Source organism: Chiloscyllium plagiosum, chromosome 42, assembly GCF_004010195.1.
Source record: "Chiloscyllium plagiosum isolate BGI_BamShark_2017 chromosome 42, ASM401019v2, whole genome shotgun sequence".
Taxonomy (NCBI): domain Eukaryota; kingdom Metazoa; phylum Chordata; class Chondrichthyes; order Orectolobiformes; family Hemiscylliidae; genus Chiloscyllium; species Chiloscyllium plagiosum.
Window position 1 is genome coordinate 1,630,732 of NC_057751.1, and position 16,149 is coordinate 1,646,880.

General features: G+C 44.6%; 1 protein-coding gene across 1 annotated transcript in view; it reads right to left on the reverse strand.

Moving 5' to 3' along the window:
- The window catches only part of xpo7 (exportin 7), a 110,522-nt gene extending 97,292 nt beyond the window's left edge, over positions 1 to 13,230 (reverse strand). The window contains exon 1 of the mRNA XM_043681183.1: positions 13,119 to 13,230. Within this exon, the coding sequence (XP_043537118.1) occupies positions 13,119 to 13,136 (18 nt within the window). The 5' untranslated portion in view covers positions 13,137 to 13,230. The remainder of the gene's footprint in view (positions 1 to 13,118) is intronic.
- Positions 13,231 to 16,149: the final 2,919 nt, after the last annotated feature.

Consider the following 16,149-nt stretch of genomic DNA (forward strand, 5'->3'; position numbering starts at 1 on the left):
AAATGGATCAGCCATATCGAGTCATAGAGCACTGAAACAGACCCTTAGGTTCATCCAGTCCATAATCCCAAATGAAACAAGACCCATCTGTTTGTGTTTGGCCCACAGCTCTCCAAACCTTTCCTGTTCATAATATCCCAAAATGTCTTTGAAGTGCTCGAACTATACCGGCGTGTACGACTTCCATTGCAAGTTCATTCCATACACTAACATCCGAGTAAAAACGTTGCCCTTCATGTTGTTTTTAAATCTCTCTCCTCTCACCCTAGTCTTGAAATCCCTCAACCGAGGGAAAAGCTACCTGCCATTCACCTTATCCAACATTTTATAAAACTCTCTAAGGTGCATTCTCAACCTCCAACACTGGAGTGAATAAAGTTCCACCCTATCCAACCTCTCCTCATAATGTAAGTCTTCCATACCCAGCAACATCCCAGTAAATGCTTTCTGAACCCTTTCCAGCTTAATAATACCCTTGCTATAATAGGGTGACCAAAACTGGACACAGTACTCCAGAAGAGGCCTCACCAATGTCCTGCAGATCCTCAACATTATGTCCCAAATCCTTTACTTAAGGGACTGAGCAATAAAGGGAAGTGTGCCAGACCCCTCCTTAACCACCCCATTTCTACGATGCCAACTTCAAAGCATTTTGCACCTGAACCCACTGGTCTCTGTTCCACGACACGACCGAATGCCTCAGATTTAATTGTACCTTCACCAAAATGCAATACCTTGTTCGCATTTATCCAAATTAAACTCCATTTGCCAGCCCTCGGGCATTGACCCAATTGATCAACACCTCTTTGGAATCACAGATAACCTTCTTCACTATCCTGTGTAATGCTAATCTTGGTGTCATCGGCAAACTTAGGAAGACAATTCCAATGAAAGCAAATCAGAGATGAGGAATGTCTCAATTAAGTCACCCCCTGACTTTCCAAATCTTGGCCAGTATCCCCATGTAACAGGTGAGCAGTGTGATGGAATACTCCTGACTTGCTTGGATCAGTACAGCTCCAACAACACTCAAACTTGACACCAGCCAGGAAAACAGAGCTGTGTGACTGACACTCCAATGCTCTCCACCTCCCAACACCCAGTAGCAGCAGTGTGTACCATCAACAAGCTGTACTACCGAAACACACCAAACCTCTTTCAATAGTACCTTCCAAACCCACGACCATCTGGAAGGACAAGGACAGTAGATATATGGGAACACCAACCCCTACAAATTCCCCTTTCAGTCACTCACCATCCCGATTTGGAAATACATCACTGTTCCTTCAGGGTTGCTTGTAACTCCCTTATGGGAATGTTAAATGTAGCTACCCCAAATGGACTACAGCTCAAGACGACAGCTCACCACATGAACCATTTAAAAGGTATCCTGATTTTTTTCCCATGGAACTCTCAATGTCTGGGCATGACCATCAGAGAAGCATTCTGCCCACTTAACCCAAGTCTCTTGACACACAAAGTTTTGGGCTCAGTCCCACTTGAATGGCATAATCTAACAATTCAGCCAATTACTGACTGAGCTTTGAGGTGCAGTTTAAAGTTTATTTATGAAACAAAGACATTGGAAGGAGATAGGATCTGCCTGCTGAGATGAATACTGAGAAGTTCTGTGACATGATTTAAAAGAGAAGAAAGGGAATTCCCATGGCTTCATTGAACAGTTGATTCATAACAAAGAGCATCATGAACAAATTCAACAATCTATGACTTGACTATCAGTTGTGGGTCACAGCGTGTTGTAATGGTACAGCTTTTCAAGGGCCAAAATAATTTCTCTGGTCCAGTCTTGTTTCATTGCGAGAGAACTCCATTCTTAGTGCAAGATGGAGCTTGAGATTGAGCTCATAACCAATACAACACTGCAGAATATCTTCAATGAACGACACAAGGAGGTTATGGATTTGGGATGAATTAATACCTTCGAATGGAGCTGACTCAGCATCTATCAACATCAGTCAGTCTCACTCTCAGGCTCTTGTATGGGAGACAGAAGAAAGAACAAAGAGATTATCAAGTAATGGCACAGGGAAGACAGGAAAGGCCCATCTTTGAAAAAGGGGAGGACATGGACATCTCAGGAAAAACAATGCTCAGTTAAACGAAGCAGGAATGCACAGAAAGACCAGGTCAGGAGAACAGGAGTTCAGTACAATTTCCAAAGCTTGGAGAGAGTGAAAATAGATGAAGGGATATGGCCACCAGTGAATCAAAGGAGGAAGATGAGAACTGTTGTTGTTTGAAAAGTAGTTATCAAAAAGGAAACACCTTCGATTCAGATATAAAAATCAAGAAGGGGAAATTTGACACTATCACAAAACCATCGATAACAGTACTTAAGACATAAAAGTCAATAGCAATACAACTGACACCACAGACTGAGCACAGCAAGAATAACCAAACCAGCTGCCAGCCTGTCACTGATCTGACATGCTAGTGACACAGATCATTTTTGAATATAAATCACATTCAAAGAAATGACTGGAACAGTCGATGAAGGTTTTGAACTCTTAAATTTTTCTTAAGAAAACTGTGAACATTTCTCACAATAACTCAGATGAGGTGCTGCCAGGAGAATATCACTTCTTATTCAGTTGCATGATAAAGTTTTGTTTCAAACATCAAGTCCCTTGCACAACTTGCATTTTAATTATAACTTCAATGCTAACACCACAGATCGAGCAGTTTCATAAAAATGATGTCATGTCAGGATACAGCAGACAGATGTGTTTAGAGAGGGAAGATTTCAGAGCATTTCAAAAGACAGGGGAGAGTGTTTAGGCAACTGGGGTGTGAGGGACTTTAAAAATATGAGCATGTGCTTCAGCAAATATCCCCACTTCTGACCTTCTGATGGAGGGACGATCATTTATGAAGCAGCTGAAGATGGTTGTGCCTCGGACACTACCCTGAGGAACTCCTGCAGAGATGTCCCAGAGCTGAGAGGACTGACCTCCAACAACCACAACCAACTTCCTAAGTACCAGGTGTGACTGGTCCAAACAGTGGAGGGATTGCCCCTGATCCCTACATAATCAGTCAAATGCTGCTCGGGTGATGTCAAAGGCAGTCAACTCTCACCTCTGGAACTGAGCTCGCTGTCTATGCTTGAACCAAACCCGTAATGAGGTCAGCAGCAGAGCTGCAAGCTATTGCTAAGCAATTACTGTTTAATAAACGGTTGATGAGCCCTTCCATCACTGACAATGATAGAGATATACAATATGGAAACAGACCCTTCAGTTCAACCCATCCATGCTGATCAGATATCTTAAAAACTGATCTCGTCCCATTTGCCAGCACTTGGCCCACATCCCTCTATACCCTTCCTGTTCATATACCCATCCAGATGCCTTTAAATGTTGTATTTCTACCAGCCTCCAACACCTCCTTCGGCAGCTTATCATACATGCACCACCCTCAGAGAAAAAATGGTCCCAAGATCCCCTCTAAATCTTTCCCCCCTCGCTTTAAAACTGTGCGCTCTAGCTCTGGACTCACCAACTCACACAGTGCCTCTGTAACCCCCATGATTTTCTAAACCTCGATAAGGTCACCCCTGAGCCTCTGATGTTCCAGCCTATTCAGCCTCTCACTATCGCTCAAACACTCCAACCCTACTGACATCCTTGCTAATATTTTCTGAACCCTTTCAAGTTTTACAATATCCCTTCTTTGTCAGGGAGACCAGAATTGCATGCAATATTCCAAAAGTGGCCGAACCAATGTCCCGTACAGCCGCAACATGACCTCCCTACTCCTATACACGGTGCTCTGACCAATTAAAACAAGTATACCAAGCGTCTTCTTCACTATCCTATCTACCTACGACTCCACTATGAACCTGTACTCCAAGGTCTATTTGTTCAGCAACACTCTCCAGGACCTTACCATTAAGTGTATAAGTCCTGCTCTGATTTGCCTGGCTGTGTCTAAATCCTGCTCCGATTTGCCTTTCCAAAATGCAGCACCGCACAGTGATCTAAATTAAACTCCATCTGCCACTCCTCAGCCCTTGGCAGTCGAATCATTCCATGATATCACCGGGAGTGAATCAAATTATCAGAAGATTCGTATCTGTGATGCTGGGGACCTCTGGAGAAAGCCAAGATGGATAATTCACTGGCGAATGCTGAGCCTGAACTTATGCATTCATGTGCAACTCTCTGATCAGTGTGGACAGGGATATTTATCGATCTTTCCTTGCAAATGAACGGTTTAATTGGTCCCCATCATTCATGAGTTGATACAGTGTGGCTGCAAGAGTTCCGATTTGGTGTGTCGGTCACAGATTAGCTTTACCTCGTCAGATGCCTGTTTGCTCCTCGGCACACAAATAGTCCTGCGTAGTAGCTTCACCAGGTATACCTGCTGGTTTCCTGGCAAGCCCGCCTGCTGTTTTCATTTAACCATGGATGGTCTCTTGGCTAGACGATAATGGTTAAGTGGGGGATATGCTGGGCCTTGAGGGTGCAGATTGTGCTGGAGAATGATTCTGCTGTTAATGGCCCAAAGCAGCTCAAGGATGCAGAGTCCTCAGTTACTGACTCTCCCACAGTGATAGTGTCACACATGATGGAGTTTATACTTAATGTGAAGGCAGGACTTGGTCTCCAAAGGACTGTGCAGTAGTCATTATTACTAAAATTATTCACCCAGACGCACCCGAAACAGGCAGATTGGTGAGCATGAGGTCAGGTTATTTATTTTCCCCTCTTGTTGGTTTCCTCATCAGCTGCCACAAACCCAGTCTCACAGCTCTGTTTTTTCAGATTGAACCAGCTCAATCAGAGGTGGTGCTGGATACTGAAGTCAACTACAGAGCACAATCTCTGCCCGTGCCAGCTGCAGTGCTTCCTCCAAGTGGTGGTCAAGATGGAAGAGGACAGATTCATTAGCTGAGGGAAAATAGTATTCGATAGGTAGTGGGAGGTTTCCATCTTTACCCTGACACCATGAGATTTCATTGGGACCAAAGTCAGTAATTGAGGATGTCCAGAGTATCTCTTGTCCAAATATATATCATTTTAGTGCCACCTGTGTAGGATCGGTTCTTCTGATGGGACAGCACATACTGAAGGGTGTGTGTATCAGGTATGAGCAGGTAGGGAAAGAGTTAAGTTCTGAGTTTGGTGAAACGAAAGGTTCAGCTAAGCATGACTCAGATCAGATAAAAACTTGCAGTTAACAATGGGGTGCTGGAGGCAAGGGTAATAGGTTAACAAGGTGGAAAAGCAGTCATTATGTCAAGCTATTTAACCATATTGGTTTATAAGGTCAGTTTTCCACCAACACCCTGGAGTTGTTCAGGGAGAGGTGGGCGCTGCAGGCAGTGGAGTGCATTATTTCCCTCTCCAACTCTATTTTGATTTGATCCCTGGTCTCCCCTTCACTGTTTGATCACACAGCAATGTCCTTTGATGTGAAGGGCACTGCTTGTCACTGGCGACTCGGGTGTTTCCTTTCTTCCTGGTGGTGGAATTTGAATAAAGATTCGTGCACCTTGTGCCTCACACCTGCGCACACACACACACACCATGGGTGCTGGGGAAAAAATAAGCACTACCGCAGTTAGGCAGTAGTGTGGGGGTAATTTTAAAAAAAGGAAAAAAAAACAGGAGTGTGATCATGCAGCATTGCCAAAAAAAAGGTGTGTCAGACACCTTAACACTCAGAGCTGGCTCTTGAGGGAGCTGGACCAGTGTATGCGCGCATGCAAGGACTCTCCTTCTTAAAAAAAAGTCAGTTTCACAAGGTGAAAAGTATTCATTATGCTGAGCTGGTTAAGGTTAAGAACATTCATTGTGTAACACCAGATGGCTTAACCTTTGATATTGATACTTGCTGATTATAATGGGTCACCCAATCAATATATACAGTGCCTTATCTGGATGGTCCTCCCTGTAAAATGAGTGTATATTTCATTAAGAACCTACTGTTCCAGAGACCGGGAACCCAGGTCTCTGTGCACACAGGTGATCGTTCTCTCTCCTTCCAGAGCCCGGAATAAAGACAGACGTAAAACCATACTGTGTCTGAGAGTGTTTTGCTTTGACTGAGGGTAAGAACTGGACAATGGTCGCTCGAGACATTGTAAAATAGGATTCCAAAAGTATCACTAGGTCAGGCTGTGGCTGAGGGGGGACAGCTCTCACAATTTTTGCACTGGACCAGTGACGGCAGCAGAGAAAACTCCACAGGGTTGACAGGACTGTCTGCTATTTTTCTTTCCAGAGATTAGGTTGGTGTCAGCCACGGTCCTGCTGAATGGGAAAGCTGTGAGACTGCACATCCCACTGTGAAACAAATCATCCTCATTTCTGCAGAGCTTTTCTTTCTGTGACAATGGGAATTCCATAGAAAGGAGAATGATGTCCTTTTTCATGAACTTTGATCATTGAACTCACCTATGGAATCAACTACTCACATTACAAGGGCATAAAAGTCTTGAATGATTTATTCCACCAGCCACCCCCGCCCTATTCCACAATCTCTCTGATACATCTATGGTGCTGAACAGTAACTTACAATCATGCTACACCCTTCCCTGGCCCTCTCTGTACTTGTAAAAGCCTCCTTAATCTCCACTTCTTGTTGATATCTCCGGTCACCTTCCTCTCGCCTCCTACCGACCTTGCCCTCAGCCAGAATCCGATAATTTGCTAAGTTAAAAGCACACAGTAAATGCCTGCATATGTCAAAATAAAACTCTTCGGGTCACACACTTTATAAAAAGTAGATTGTTCTTTGGAAGAGGCAAGCCCAGATCCACCAAAATGCTGCCAAGCTCTTGAGTGTTCGATTGTAATGCTATGTAATCTGGCACTAGTATTCCGTGGAATACAGAAGGTGATGGCAAGATTTATACACGCTAGCAGATTTTTGAACAAAAACAAACACATTTCTGATGGAAATTTCTTATTGGTTGAGCAATTTTGAATCCAACAGGAAAAGCTTGCATTGTGAAGCAAGTCACTTCGGAGAGAAGCAAAAACTGATTGCCAATTGTGGCAGAAGCTGGGAAATGTTACAAGATGCAGCATGTGTCAGTCCGATTCAAAATATTCAACCGCAGATCAATACAGTTGGAGATCTGTGGGCAGCATGAAAGACCAGAATATCCAAAATGACTGTTTCTATGCTGTAAGTTTGGGCCTGCTATTTCATTGGTCTCAGATCCAGCTTGTGCAACCTGGATTACAGTGGGAAACTTCACCCTGTTGACTTTCTAAATCACTTCTCAGAAGCAATATATGGTCATTGGTCAGCCTCCCATCAAAGACACCAATCTGAGGAGCTGAGGCTTCAGCCTCCAATCACGTATCATTACTGTTTCCTCTCCAGTTGCAAGGTTTTATTCTCTCTTCCACTCCAGTTCCCCCCCTTCCCCAAAACAATTATACTTGGCTGCGAATCATGTCCTGAGTGAGATATCAGGACATATCAGCACTTGGAGAGAATTATTTACTCTGCACACGTACAACTTAGGCAGGTCACAAGAGGCAATGCCCCATCGGCCCACACCAACCCACCAATAAATCTGAACAGTGCTGAACCAGGTCTCCAGAAGGGGCGCAAACCTGACTAACATGGGCACATATCAAACTGGGCAGTCATTACCACACCATATCCTGCAATGCGTTTTGCTGGAAAAGTCAACATTTGCACCCTCATGAAAACCCAGCAATTGCACATGACACAAAAGGGTCATGGAAAACACACACATTAACACTCAAAAGAACTTGAATCTCAAGATCAATACACATCCTGAACATGATTCTATCCATTAAGTATGCTGCAAGGTAGCCTCAGATTGAAGATGTTCATAGTATGTTAATTCCATGGTTAAGATGAAAGGTACAGGTTGAATTAATTATTTCCAGCACTTCCAGACAATGTCTTGATTTTGCATGCCATGTTGGGATTGGGAATCTGAGAATATTATGCTTCACTTTGGCCCAACCATCTTCAGCTCCCACTATCAGAAGACTGGAAGTGATAGTCGCACAACAATCAGCAACATTCGATACTGAAGCAGTGCACATTGAGCAACACTTCGTATCTCAAGCTTTGGGATTATCGAAGTGGCAAGTAATAGGCGGCATGGTGGCTCAGTGGTTAGCACTGCTGCCTCAAAGCATGAGGGTCCTATGTTCAATTCCAGCCTCAGGCAACTGTCTATGTGGAGTTTGCACATTCTCCCTGTGTCTGCGTGGGTTTCCGCCAGGTGCTCTGGTTTCCCCCCACTGTGCAAAGACGCGCAAGTTTGGTGAATTGCTCATAGTGTTAGGTGCATTAGTCAGAGGGAAATTGGTCTGGGTGGGTTACTCTTCGGAGGGTCAGTGTGGACTGGTTGGGCCGAAGGGTCACACTGTAGGGAATCTAATCCAATCCAATGCTGGTGTCACCCAAGTGCCAGGGAACGACCATCTCCTAAAGAGAAAATCTAACCACCATCCCAAGATATTCAATGTCATGACGATCTCTGATTACCCCAGTATCAGTATCTTGGGGGTTGCCACTGAACTGAAATGGATTAGTGGTGCTGGAAGAGCACAGCAGTTCAGGCAGCATCCGAGGAGCAGTAAAATCAACGTTTTGGGCAAAAGCCCTTCATCAGGAATACAGCTGTATTCTTGATGAAGGGCTTTTGCCCGAAACGTTGATTTTACAGCTCCTTGGATGCTGCCTGAACTGCTGTGCTCTTCCAGCACCACTAATCCAGCATCTGGTTTTCAGCATCTGCAGTCATTGTTTTTACCTACTGAACTGAAATGGCCATGTAACTACTGTGGCAGCAACAGTACACCAAAGGCTCAGAATTCTTCATTGTGTAACTCACCTCCAGTTTCCCCAGTGCTATCATCGGCAAGACAAGTCCAGAGTATGATCGAGTACTTCTCACTTGCCTGGACGATTGTTTCTCCAAAAACACAAGCAGCACAACACTAATCAGGCAAAGCCCACTTGATTCGTACACCATCCATAACTTTAAGCATTCACCCTGCTCACTAAGATAGACACTAGCAAGTGTACACCATCTCTAAGATGTGCTGCAAATAATTACAAAGGCTCATCCAACAAGCCATTCTAAACCTGCAACCTCTAACACCGAGAAGGGACATGACAGATGTATGAGAACTACATTCTCCGCGAGTTCCCCTCCAAGCGACAGACCAAACTGTCCCTTTGCAGTCACTAGGTCAAAATGCTGCAAGTTCCTTCCAAACAGCATTGTTGGTGTTGTTGCACTGTGGTTATAAGGTGGTAGCTCACAACCACCTTTTCCAAGGTAATCACATCCCATGAACAAGTTAAACAAATGAAATATAGGACATACAAATCTGTTGATGATTTCCTTCCTCCTTGATTTCAACACACCTCATCCACGTTCAAAATGTGAACACTCATTTCTCAAACCAAAGATTTGGTTTGCACTTTGACAATGTTTTGCATCATCAATTCTGATAGAGACTTTTCCAATGATCTCATATGCCCCAAATCCGCAACCAAACATCTTCCAATCGCAGCATCCACCTGGGCCACTCATTCATCAAGGACCTCGGTGAGTTGTACAGCACCTTGTTGTAATTAGATATCTCCCTCTATCAGTGCGAGAAATGAACTTCATTTCAAACTCCTGTTCAACATGCACTTAAAGCCATTTCATCCAGAATGCTGGGCTGCTGCAGAGGTGCTTTTGACAGTTGTTCTTTTTTGACACTTGCTCAGTTACCACACATAGTTCCTTTGGAGATGTAGGAATGTTAGTATTGTTGGCTGTCAGCATCGCTCGGTGACAGAATAATCTCTCTTGCCTTCAAATCAGATAAAATGAGTGGCTCATCTGTGCAACCGTTTCAGGCAGAAGGGTGCAGTGCTACACTCTGCAATCTTGACACATAGTGCATGGGCTCTGTATACAATCTGAAGAAGGGCAGCCAAATTCTACCACAGTATTGACCTACACTCATTTCCCCGCAAACACCATGAAAACTCAAGCAAGCAGAATACTGCAGACACTGGAAATCTGAAATAAATAAAAGTGGTGGAGAAACTCTGCAAGTCTCGCACCATCTGTGAAGAGGCAAACACAGTTAACATTCCAAGTCTGCTATGACTCTTGGTCTGACTATTGACCTCACTGCTGTTCCTGGGGAACATGTATACCTGTTGGCTATCACATTTCTCTTCATCATACCAATGGTCTGCCCCTTAATCCCCTTGCCTCTGGACTTGGCAATTCAAATTCCACAGTCTGTTCTTCTTAATGTGATGATATTTTGTTATTTATCATGTTGCAGTTAACGGACTCAGGGACATCCTGAAGTATGAAAATACAACTTACTCCGAGTCACTGCCTGTTAGTTATTTTACTCACTCCCTTAAGATATGATGGAAATGCCTTTACAGAAAGAAAACAATTATCATGTCAAGTTGTCCCTCATTTGCAGCTACTATGTGTATGTTCCAGCTCCTCCTCTTCCCACGTTTGGTCTTGCAGATGTCCAACTGCTGCAATGGTGCACTTTCAGCAGGGGTTGAGGGATTAACCGAACAAGATAACAATACCTTACAAACTGCACTGCTGTCTTGGAGAGTCAAGAGCAGCTCCTTCAATCACATTCCAAAAATCTAAAACATGCCTCTACTTTTCCATCAAGCAATCACTGGGGGCCCAGATCCTCACTGTGATGAGTGAAGCATTGTGAACTGACAATCCTCAAGATTAATGATGTGAAGTAATCTATGTACCGAACTGTTTGACAGACTTTACCTCCAAGGAATCAGTACAACATTCATGAGCCTGAACTCAATGAGCACCTTGGCTCCTAGACAATTTCTCACACTTTGGGGCAGCCAATGCAACACTCCAATCACTCTCCATATCAGGAACTCATTTCTAGTGACTGATCAATTCCTAAGTGATTCATGTGTTTGGTCCATCAAAGAAAAATGAAGTTACAGAAGAAAAGCTTGCAAGATTCTGAGGTGGCGCTGGGACAAAATTACAACCACAACCAATAATACTGAACTCAGTATAGACCAGCAGCTAGCAGCCCAGCAACAAGAGTAACAGCAGTAACATAGAGATCAACGGGACCCAATCTGGAATTGGCAATTCATTCACTGGACATGGCAACATATTTGGGAGCTCCTGGCTGAAAGCACCATCACCATCAGGCTCTAATGAGCCAAGGAGAAGTTCCTTTGTCTTTCAAGGATGGGTAATAGATCGCAGCCACATCAGAAACACACCTACCATGAGAAAAAAAAGTTTTCTAAAAAAAACAGACAAGTTTCAGGACAAATCAGCAAATCTCTTTGGTTTCAGGTGACAAAGCAAATCAAAACATAGAGATCACCACAACTACTGTAACACAATGATTTAATAAACAAGCCAAACTAGATTTCACTGCACAAACTTTCCAAACAGACTTCCACACAAGCAAAACACAAGCTCAATCAATGCAAATTGACTACAATTTTAGTAACTTTGGGAACAGCAAATATAAGTAAACAACAAAGCAAAAAGTATAATTCATTCAACTTATAAATGCACAAACTAAGTTGAACAGGTAAAGTTTACTGCAAAACTACAAACTAGTTTTTATACTCACAGGGAACATGCCAATTGCTCTCATCTGTTGAGGGCTCATTACAGGCCAATAAGGCTATTCATCAACAGTCGCCAAATCAAAATAACAGCAAAAAAATCTTTAAGACAGCCAGCATCTTCCAAGCAACAAGTATAAACACGAATACTTCAGCTCCTCTGGTACAAATGTTCATTGTAGACCTTATGGAACTTCAGTAGAAGTGAAAGATGGAACAGAAGATCAAGTTATCAGTGAAAAGACACTAGTGACAAAAGACGAGACACAAGATCGGCTCATCATTGAGAAGTGGATTTCTTTTTAAACACAAGACCAAACATGGGAACAGGAGCAGCTGGAACATATACATAGTAGCTACAAATGAGGGACAACTTGATATGATAATTGTTTTCTTTCTGTAAAGGCATTTCCATGATATCTCAAGGGAGTAAGTAAAATAACTAGCAGACAGGAGAAAGGTGGAAATGAACGAGAACTGTAGCTTGGATATGTACAGCAGAGATGGAAAATAAAAGCAAAAAGAAAGTCAGAGCTGGAATGCCAAGGTGGAAGCAAAGGAAGTTGCGCATGCCATAAGGAGGTGATAAAATCGTGAATATCCTTGAAATATTAATGAAACATCATATTTATGGCCGACGTTTCTTTCCTGTATAGAGATCCAAGCCAATTCAGAACCGTCCAATAACAAATCAACAATCTGCATTCAGAAGAGAAAGAACTTGCCTTCAAACAAAACAAGTGACAACGTCAAAACGAGCTCAGGTGACAATGCAACACTGGCGGCTCTGCGCGATGCATTAAACCTCCCAGTTCTGCACCGCTTATGCAGCAACGGGAATCGAGTTAGTTTGCAAGGACCCCCGAAAACAGCAGTCACACGTTGCATTTCAAACGCGTTCAGCCTTGTGGCAAACGAACCCTTCTGGTTTAGTGAGGTGAGAGAGGGGAGTGTATGCAAAAACAAAAAAAAAACAAGCACTGTCTGGCAATGCAGCAGCAGCATTTTATTCTGGAGTATAAACTATGAGAAAGCCGGGGTGTTTTTGCCCCCTCTCTGTGTGTGTGTGTGTGTGTGTGTTGCTGCAGTTGAAGAATGGAGGCTGGCTCTAAGAAGAGCTGACCAGCTCCAAGGCCCAGCGCCTGCACCACCACCACCTCCACCAGCAGCAGCAGTCCTGTTACTTGTTGACATCAGCTTCGGCGCGGTTTCGAGGAGCCCATATCCGGGGCCCGGTTACCCCTAGCAACCCGCTCCCCGGGCCCGCTGCTCAGAACAAGCCTCAGGAGGAGGAGGAGGCGGCGGCGGCGGCACCAACCGCGGGTCCCCCTCCTCCTCCTGCTGCACCCCCTCCGACACGTGCCCGCCTCCCACCCCACAGGACACACGGCTCATCCCCCTCTCTCCAGCGGCAGCCCCATCCCGGGTCTCTCTCTCTCCGCACACACACACACACACGCGGCTAGCGGCTCCATCCCTGGTACCTGCACATGATCCGCCATTTTCCTCCATTCATGCTCGGCCGCGGCCACGCGCCTGCGCACTGACTCTTCCCCGCCGCTCTTGCCCACCCCAACGGCGAGCCGCCCGCCGTGCGCCTGCGCCGGACGACGGCGGCCGGCTCTCTCCCCCGACGCGCCTGCGTGAGATCACTCCTTCGATCCTCCGCCCCCGATCTGATCACGTGATCCGGCACCTTGTTGCAACTTTCAACATCACACACCAGGTTATAGTCCAACAGGTTTATGTGGAAGCATCAGCTTTCGGAGCGCTGCTCCTTCATCAGGTGGTTGTGGAGAATAAGATCGTAAGACACAGAATTTAGAGCAAAAGGTTACAGTGTGATGTAACTGAAATTATATCTTGAAGGTTACAGTGTGATGTAACTGAAATTATATCTTGAAGAAGACCTGGATTGTTTGTTAATTCTCATGTTTGTTAATGATCATGTTGGTTTCAGTTCTTTCAACGTGGTCATTCTAAAAAACGAGAGACTTAACAAACAAAGCACATAAACAGGGGAAAAAAAATCCAACACGTGGGTAGTATTGAAACATAAAGTATGAGAGAAACTCAGCTGGTCTGGCAGTATCTTTGGAAAGAGAGAGAAAAACAATGTTTCAGATCCATTGCCCCTTCTCCAAAACTGTTTGTGGCAGGGAAAGGGTGGGATGATATCATTGAGGTGCAGGGTGGGTCAGGAGTGGTAAACAATAGGCAGAAGTGGGTACTGCAGATGCTGGAGATTAGAGTCCAGATTAGAATGGTGCTGGAAAAGCTCAGCATGTCAGGCAGCATCCAAGGAGCAGGAGAATCGGCATTTTGGGCAAAAGCATAAAATGAAACATGAAGATAATATTTAGCTAAATGTAGATTGCTAATATCAGTACTCTGAAAATGAGAAAATTACACATGTAGGTTCTCCAACTCATGTAAGAACCAAATTTGTAAATTTGCTTTGGAGCTAGTCAGATGAAAACATCTAGTGCATTGTCATATAACTGCCTTGTTTAAGAGTTTTGGTGATATATTAGAGTCCACCTTCACTTGCAAAGAATCCCAGAGAAACATATTTGCATATTTTTACCAGAAAGCAAAAAGCCTAGACTGTAGATGACATCAGGAAGCCCTCGTGAGGAGTAAACAATAGCTGGGAGAAGGACCCAGAGAGAACAACAGTTGGATGCACAAAACAACGGGTGAAGTGTGAGCCTGAGGGAATCACCACTTTGCAGATCACCTAAATTCTGCGTGCAACAAAAACCCCTGAGCTTCCTGTTGCCTGTCATTTCAATCCAGCATCTCCATCCTCAGGTTTGCTATTGCTGCGGGAGCAGCACCTTATTTTTCTGCTTGGCGACAGTGCAGCTTCTTGACTCAATATTGATTATACTGCATTTGATAGGCATGGAATGAACTGCCAAAGGAAGTAGTAGATGTAGGTACAGTGCTGAAAATGTGTTGCTGGAAAAGCGCAGCAGGTCAGGCAGCATCCAAGGAGCAGGAGAATCGACGTTTCGGGCATGAGCCCTTCTTCAGGAATGGCTTATGCCCGAAACGTGGATTCTCCTGCTCCTTGGATGCTGCCTGACCTGCTGCGCTTTTCCAGCAACACATTTTCAGCTCTGATCTCCAGCATCTGCAGTCCTCACTTTCTCCTCGATGCAGGTACAGTTACAACATTTAAAAGACATTTGGACGGGTACATGAGTAGGAACATTTTAGAGGCGTATGGACCAAACACAGGCAGGTGGGACTACTTTAGTGTGGGAAATGTGATTGACGTGGACGAGTTGGACCAAAGGGTCTGTTTCTGTGCTGTATGACTCTATTAAAAATGCAGAGGTGGACATTTAATTTGCACAGAGACTGTAAAGTGCTTTGTAAAAGGAATTCTCAGGATATAAGGATGCAACTGTTGGCCATCCTTGGCAGTGACGATGTGCTGCTGCCTTCAGTAGCTTCAGTTCTTGATGTGCACGGACACATATGGTGCTGTGACAAAGTGAATTCCAGGGTTTTGAGCCAATGATACTGAAGGAACAGTAATGTAGTTCCAAGTCAGGATGGTGTGGGGCTCTGTTGGCTGGTGGTGCTGTCATGCACTTGTTCTATTTATCCTTCTCGATGGGAAACAAACATCAGGCAGTTGTGTTCCATATAGTTGCCACTCTTTCAGGTTCAGGCAGTGATATGGCAGAAATCTGAGTGAGTTTCTCCAGTGCAGACTGCAATCATATCTCAGCAGTAACGGAAGGAGCTTCATCCTCAGAACAAAGGAGCAGGAGTAGGCCATTCAGCCCCTCAAGCCAGTTCCACCATTCAATGGGATCATGTCTGATCTGTGGCTGAACACCATATCTGCATTTGGCACACATTCTTTTATACCTTTGCTAAACAAAAATAAATCTACCTTGGATTTAATATGAACTGATCCAGCATCAACTGCAGTTAGTGGAAAATAGTTCTCAATCTTTCTGACCCTTTCTGTGCAGAAATGCTTCTGAACATCTCTCCTGATTGAAAAGTGAAAGAACTGTGGATGCTGTAAATCAGGAACAAAACAGACATTGCTGGAAAAGCTCAGCAGGTCTGGCAGCATCTGTGAAGAGATCTCAGAGTTAATGTTTCGGGTCCACTGACCTTTCCTCAGAACTTCTTCTGTTCTGAGGAAGGGTCCCCGTGCTGGAAAGTTAACTCTGAGATCTCTTCACAGATGCTGTGGGCAGCACGGTGGCACAGTGGTTAGCACTGCTGCCTCACAGCGCCTGAGACCCGGGTTCATTTCCCGCCTCAGGCGACTGACTGTGTGGAGTTTGCACGTTCTCCCCGTGTCTGCGTGGGTTTCCTCCGGGTGCTCCGGTTTCCTCCCACAGTCCAAAAGATGTGCAGGGTCAGGTGAATTGGCCATGCTAAATTGCCCATAGTGTTAGGTAAGGGGTAAATGTAGGGGTATGGGTGGGTTGCGCTTCGGCGGGTCGGTGTGGACTTGTTGGGCCGAAGGGCCTGTTTCCA